General features: G+C 41.3%; 1 protein-coding gene across 1 annotated transcript in view; it reads left to right on the top strand.

Moving 5' to 3' along the window:
- Tle1 (TLE family member 1, transcriptional corepressor) overlaps window positions 1-7,163 on the top strand; it is a gene marked incomplete at its 5' end in the record, with an annotated part of 87,027 nt that overhangs the window by 1,726 nt on the left and 78,138 nt on the right. The window contains one exon of the mRNA XM_033757704.1: window positions 85-129. Within this exon, the coding sequence (XP_033613595.1) occupies window positions 85-129 (45 nt within the window). The remainder of the gene's footprint in view (window positions 1-84; window positions 130-7,163) is intronic.

Raw genomic sequence — 7,163 nt, 5'->3', positions numbered from 1 at the left:
CTCGCGTATTATTAGCAAAACGTGTTCTTAGCATTGCAACAGTGTGAGTTGATAAAATGCTTAATTTTTTTTTTCTCTTCACAGTATTATGAAATGTCATATGGATTAAACATTGAAATGCATAAACAGGTAAGCTTTAGTTAAATCTCAAGTTGAAATGGGAAATCAGTTCATATGATTTTGTTTTTGTTTTTGTTTTTGGTACTGGGGATCAAACTTGGGTCCTTATGCTTGTGAGGCAGGCGGCAGAACCACTGAGCTAAATCAGCCCCTCATATGATTTTTTAATACTGGCTTTGTCCTCATTTGAGGGGTGGGAAGGGTCAACATTTGTATGTCTTTTACCTGCCTTGGTTTCCTTTCCTGCTTAATGGTGATGGTATTCTGCAGCAGTGGTTGCTTCTTGACGATTACCTGGCATTTAAATGACTAGGTGAGAGGTGCTTTGGAAATAAATGTAAACCAGCTTGTTTAAAGTAGATAGGAACTGATACTCAGCATTTACTTTTCCACCTTCATAGATTTATTCTCCCCTGGGGTATGTTGTACAGTTGGTAAAGTTTAGAATAGTTTGATCAGTGCTGTTTCAGAGGGAAATAAGGACTTGGGGAAAGGATAGTTAGGAATTTCTTTAATCAGATTAAACAAGGTATATGATTTTTTATGGTTTGGGGTTGCATAAAGTGACACTCTGGATTAGTGGTTTATTAGCAAACATCCTTTTGAAAAGTTTCTTACTTAGTTGATGCAGGTTGGATATGAAAAAAGGATCCTTTTATTGCCACAGCGTATGTTGGGAGTTGCTTCAGTCCTGTGGTTTTAAAAGCATGAAAAGATTAGTGACTGGAAAGCTTTAGCTATGACTATGAGTTTGCAAGTTCCCATAAAATTCACACTTACGGCTACTATAATGGTGTATAAAAAGAGTATTGAGCTGGAACAAGGCACTAAGGACCTCATAAGAGAAGAAAAGCTAAATGATTGCTCAGCCCAAAGGACCCTCGATTGAGTAGTCATTGTCTGCCAAAGAAAGCATTAATGGCAGGGTGTAAGTATTCTGGAGATATGCTGACATTCACTTTTTCATCAAGACTCTGGTACAATAAGTCTTTTAGAAATCGATTGCCTCTTAAAAAATTATCATCAGATGAGGTTGCACAGTTGGACACATTTCAGAGTGCAACAATACAATTCTTACTTGATGTATATGTGCTATTTCATCTCAAACCCTTGTTTCATTAAATTAAAGAGCATGGCTGACCGGCTGGGGCACAGTGGAGAAATTGATTAGTTCAGCCTTCAGATCTTCCTTATATTCAAAGACTTTCATTAAGCAAGTGTGTTTCAGAGTTGAATTCTGCTTTTGTGACTCCTCACTCTTTGATTTTTAATTCATAATAGATTTCATAATGTTAAGTTATCATGTACTTTAGGTCCTTTCTCAGAGATTTGTTTGGAAAGATAGCTGAGTTTCATGGCCATTCATTAGTAAAATAATTTGGCCTTTTAAAAAGTTGCTGGTTTCATTTTGATTTGTTTATATGGGGTTTGTGCCTTTGTTTTTGTGTGTTTCAGTGGCTAGTGCCTTATTGAGGCAATTGTGACCTGTTGGTAGTAAATGGTCTAGAGCTAGAAGATCTATGGCAATGGTTTATGGTCTCCTAAATTAATTTTGCAAATAAATTTGGCCTAGGAACTCTCTCCTGCCACTCTTAAAATTATCCTGAAGGACATGTTTTTGGTGACAGATTTTGAAAGAGCAAGAAGAGACTGAACTTTTTCGTAAACCCATAAACTTGAAGGATTTAATCACCTCATCACCTCTTACAAGGGAGTACCGCGTTGGTGTGATGTTGTGTGCTGCTGCCGTTACTGGAGGAACTAGAGAGGTGTGTGGTTCTTCTGGGTTCCTGTAGGTTACGTGGTATGGCAGTCTTTTCTTTATCGTGAAGGAAGAAGGGGCAGAAGCACTTACGGTGTGAAAATGGTTTTCTAATGAGTTTTACACCGCATTGGGCATTTGTGAGTATATACTGTCTGTCCATGAGCCAGTGTGCGTTAATAATACGCTGTGTATAATTAGCTCAGTAATTTAAAAAATGTGAAAAACTGAGAGATACCATGTTCCTCATGGTAGGTATTAAACCCCCTGAAATTTGGTTTATATTGTAAATGCTGACAGACCCTTAACTAGAGTGGTGTGCAAAGGAGTGCTGTAATTCAGTTTAAAGTGGTCTTACATTTGAAAAACATCCTTCTGAATGTCACACATTAATAATAAGTTCTGAGGAGGCATTTGGTGTAGCTAGTAATCATAATTCTTATTAAAACCAGTGACGTCTGGCCCCCAGGGTGTAGCCAGGCTCAAATTGATGCTTTTTGCCGCCTGATCACCAGCATGGCCTAAGTGCTCATTATATTGTAGAGAGGGCCTTTGGAGCTCTCATTAGATTTGACAGGAATTCTCTCTAGGGGGAAACTGGGCATTAGCGAGACTCCTGACAGGCTGAAATTATTCCTGCTTTATGGCTTATAACCAAATGCTAGCAAGGCATCATCCAGGGACACAAAAAATTGTCATTTCTGACAACATCTTTGTTATTGAAAAAAAATGCAATGACGGGGAAACTTTCCATGGAGAGGGAGAGAGAGCGCTAATGCTGTTAAGATCCTTTTCCAGGGCAGTGAGTTCCTTTCCCACCTTTCAGCAAACAGGCTTGTCTGGAGGAGGGAGTTTCAGAGAGGTCCCTGTCAAGTCTCACTGCTGACTTTTTGTCTGGGAGTTGTGAAGTGGCAGCCATCCAAATCAAGAATGGTATAATTGTGGTTTCCTAACTAGGTGAGGTGCCTGTTCCGTCCTGTTTATGTTGTGTCAACACTTCCTGATAGGCCTTCCCTTTGCTGTATCTGCTCCCATTTGTGGCTGATTACTGAAAAGGCAGAAGAACTGGGATGGGATAGATGCCTCGGTCTGTTATTACTGTGTAGCCGTAAGACAGTTTTTCCCCTTCGGGCTTTTTAATAGATCCCTGCCAGTCCACCTCTGTCCATGTAGATGATAAACGTTAGCTCTTTCTAAGCAAGAGAGAGATGGAGACTTCTCTTGAAAGAAGGAAGGAGTTCTCACCCTGGAAAACTGCAAGCTGCTCTGAGTTTTATGCTGCATTGGGCATTTGTGACTGTGCGCCAGTGTGCATGGCAGCCAGGTCTTAAATTTATTTTCTGTGCTATGGCTTGGTGTTACCCCATTAGATATGACTACCTGTTCTGCTTGTGTGTCTTTGTTGTGTACTGATAAAGCCAGGCCATAATGTCAGTGGCTTCAGTTTTGCATTTTTCAGTAGTGATTCAGCCCCCATGACCTGTGTGGGCGCCTAGTAAAGTAGCTTGGGTAGGTGATTGCCGGGCCAGCAACTGTGGCCTGTGCTCAGCATCGGGTATGCTTAGAGCCCAGCCCCTGTGGGGAGCTGTGGATGGGGTTGGTTGGTAGCAGCGCTGCTTCCCGCTGCACCAGAATCTCTCTGAGTCTGTGTGTCATGTGCCACTCAGTTGATTTTCGTGAGTTTCAGACCCATCAGGGCTAGGTGCAGGTTCACAAAGTTGGGAAAACCAGTGGTGCTGGATTTCGGTGTTGTGAGGTCGGGGTGAGGGAGCATAAGCCAGGGATACGTAGGAAGTTGGATCCCCCTGAGTAATACTGTTCTTGGGTTAGAATATGTTTGAGAACAGAAGAAACGTGTCAGGAGCTGGTAGAGACTCGGCGGTGGAGTGAGCGTGTTCTGTAGAATGAGTGGGCGGGATGAGGGCCTGGCACACTGCAGAGCTGTGATGAATTTAGGAAGGAAAAGATGATACGATCCATGCTGCAGTCCTAGTTTTGGTTGGGCTAGAAGAAAAAGTTGAACATTCCCAAGCTCTGTGGCACTTGGACGAGCGTGGTGTCTCAGATCCACAGTTTGGAGTGGGGGCTGGGACTGTAGTTCAGTGGTAGAGAGTTTGTCCTACTGGGTTAGGGCCCTAGCATTGTTTTCATGATTTTGATGTGTGCTTTAACATTTCTCTTAGAGAAATAAATTGGCCAGGTATGGTGACATGTGCCTGTACTCTACCATGCAGGAGGCTGAGATTGGAGGATTTAGACTTTGAGGCCAGCCCTGGCTATGTATGGAGTTCAAAGCTGGTCTGGACTACATAGTGGTGTGGGAGTGATAGTGGGATTTTTTTTTAAAGGTGAAATTGTTGTTTTTTTTAAAGATGAAATTGGGAGCCCCCTGAGGATTAATTCCCTAGATGTGACACTTGCAATATGATTTACCTCTCTTCCTTTTTTTGTATTTGCATTTTTGTCTGCATTTTTCACTTTGAAGTTTTTCATCTTTTCCCTTTGGTCGGTGGAAATCAGACCCCCAGGGCCACACATACCAAGCACAAGGTCTGCTGAGCTACACCCCACCCTCACCCAAGCTTTTTAAAATTGTTTTGTTCTGTTTTTGTTTCTTCCGTCAGTCAAAATTTCAGACCTGGAAATGACTAGCTTCAGTGTAGGCACTTAGAGTTAAGCTCTGCCAGGTGTTGATCACCTTGTAATACAAAGAGGGCAGCTGTCATCAAGATTGGAGTGGTCCCCAACTTCATTTTCATTAGCCAGGCCTCTCCTTTACAAGCACAGTTTAAAGAGATAAAGCTCCCAGTTTATTTAAAGCCTAGATGCAGCCTGAGGTGCAAGATTAGCTTGTGTTTTTGTATCAACAGGCAGGGCTGATTTCTCACTACTTACCAGTCTTCTCTCCAGCCCCCCTAGGAGTTAGTTGGCTAATGGCTATTTTCTGTCCAGGCCTGCGTTGGGGCGCTGGACATGAAATTTAAGCAAGACATCAGAAAATTTAGTAATCATAATCATTTTAAAAATTCAAATTAATGCCCTCAGATCCACTGTGGACAAAGTACCATTATTTTTTCTAAGGACGTGACCCACCTGTGGGAAGGCTGGGGCAGATTGCGTCGGTTGCATCTGAGCCTGCCTTACCTCCCCTGGATGTCCTGCTGGGAGGGGATGTGATCTGCAGGATTTGCCTTGGTTCCTTTGAGGCAAGTAGCTACGGACTAGTTGTTTCGGGGCCTCTTGTTTTCCTCTGTGTGATCTGAGGGGAGTCCTTCGCCGGAGGGCCTAAGATGTTCTTCCAAAGAGTGTTTATTCAGAAACAGAAGAAAGATGTTTTGTAAATACTTAAATAAATCGTCTTGAGTGGTAGTTAAACTAAAGATACATTTAGTTACTGTCTCATGGAACCATTTTGCATTTCTGTACAGCCACATCTTTTTTTGCTTTTTTATTATTAAACCTTCTGTGGTCTCCAGAGTGGATTAAATAGGAGGAAGCGAAAAAACTTGGCTCTTTTACTGAACTCAGTTCTCCACCGCTTGCTCTTACCTCACATTTTTTTCTTTTAGTCAGAGTTCTCGCAGCTAAAGGTACTAACATTTAATGTAGTATATGTGGTATAGTACTTTTAAAGTAAATTTTAGAGCAGGGTGCAATGGTACATGCTTGTAATCCCAGCCCTTGGGAGGCTGAGAGAGGAGGATTTCAAGTTCAGGGCCAGTCTGGGTTACCTAGCAAGTCCCTGTCTTTAAAAACAAAACAAATTTTGGACAACTGTCTGTCATTTGGCTTCTTTCTCAAGATTGAGGGTGGTCCTCATTAGCAGTATTGGAGAATTCCTTTGTTCTGTGTAGCAGTCAACATCCCCTAGTAGCATGGTTTGGTGAAATACATATTTGCATTGTTGGGACTGGAACCCAGGCGAGGGCTGGGTGGGCACGCCTGGCAGGGGCTATCCACTGAGCTGTATCCCCAGCCCAATTTTTTTGTTCGTTTGTTTTGTTATGACTCTTGTTATGTAATTTAAGACTGGCCACAAACTTGCTGAATGTCACAGGTGACCTCAAACTCATGATACTCCTGCCTCTGCCTCCTGAGTGCTGGGATTCCAGGTATACATCATTGCACTCGGCTACCAACTTGATGTTTTAAGTGAAGTGTGTGTGTGTGTGTGTGTGTGTGTGGTAGTTGTGGGTGTGGGTGAAGGAGACACTTATCTTTTGAGCCATGGTTTGATGTTAAAAATGAAATATATTTGCGCTGACATTGTAACGTAAATTAGGGTATTCATGTGCTGCTGTTCACTTGATATAACAGAAAATAATTGTAGGGCCAGGGATTTAGGTCAGTGGCACGATGGCTACCTGGCGATTGCAAGGTCCTGAGTTTTATCCCTGGTATTGGAAAAAATTGTGAAAATGATTGGTAAAATTGTTTGTAAAAATATGTTTTCAAAGTTGCTCAGCTTTGTAGATAACCCAGTCACCAATTATTTTGAAATGTTGGTACATGGGCTTTATCAAATAACCTGCATTTTAGCAGTATCTATTGTATATTTCACTATTTAAAATTTAAAATTTTAATAATTGCTGTTTCATTCTGTTTACCTGCTTTTGAATCATACGCAATCATAACCTTGGGCACAATTGTGTGCTGCCCCTCTTCAAGCTCTCATACTCAGTATAATGTACAATTTCCTTAGATTGTTCTTGCAGACTATATGCTCCTTTGTTGTGTGGTCTTTTTTTTTTTTTTTTTTTTTTTTTAACCCAGTGCTGGAGATCCATCTGAGAGTCTCTGGTATGCTAGGCACATACTCTACTCTGAGATACATTCCCTAGCCCTACTTTGTGTCATTTTTCAACCACAAAACATGTAAGCAGAAAAGGGGTGACATAGGTCATTTTTGGCATCCATAACCGTGGGAAGCGAGAGTTGTATGTAAACTGCTGAACGTCCCAGAAATCTGTTCCCAGTTATTTGTTGTCTGTTAGAGGAAATGGAATTAGTCTTTGAGAATGTCAGTGCATTTGAACTTGCACATGCAAATCATTACAGTTTGCTAAAATTGTTGAAATACTGGTATAGTTCGACTTGAGTTTGGTATTAGCACTATTATTCAAACATCTAGGTTCTCAGCCTGTGCTATTTTGTGCAACCTGTCATGAAAGTGTTTGTGAGTGAATCACTGGAGTTAAGGTTTACTTACGTGTAATTTACATATATGTACTGCTGTATTTATATATTGTGGTGTCTTTTTTTTTTTTTTTTTTTTTTTTTT

Source organism: Fukomys damarensis, unplaced genomic scaffold, assembly GCF_012274545.1.
Source record: "Fukomys damarensis isolate Sample0158 unplaced genomic scaffold, DMR_v1.0_HiC HiC_scaffold_31, whole genome shotgun sequence".
NCBI lineage: Eukaryota > Metazoa > Chordata > Mammalia > Rodentia > Bathyergidae > Fukomys > Fukomys damarensis.
Note: the sequence above shows the minus strand (reverse complement) of the source record. Positions and strands in the feature narration are given on the sequence as shown.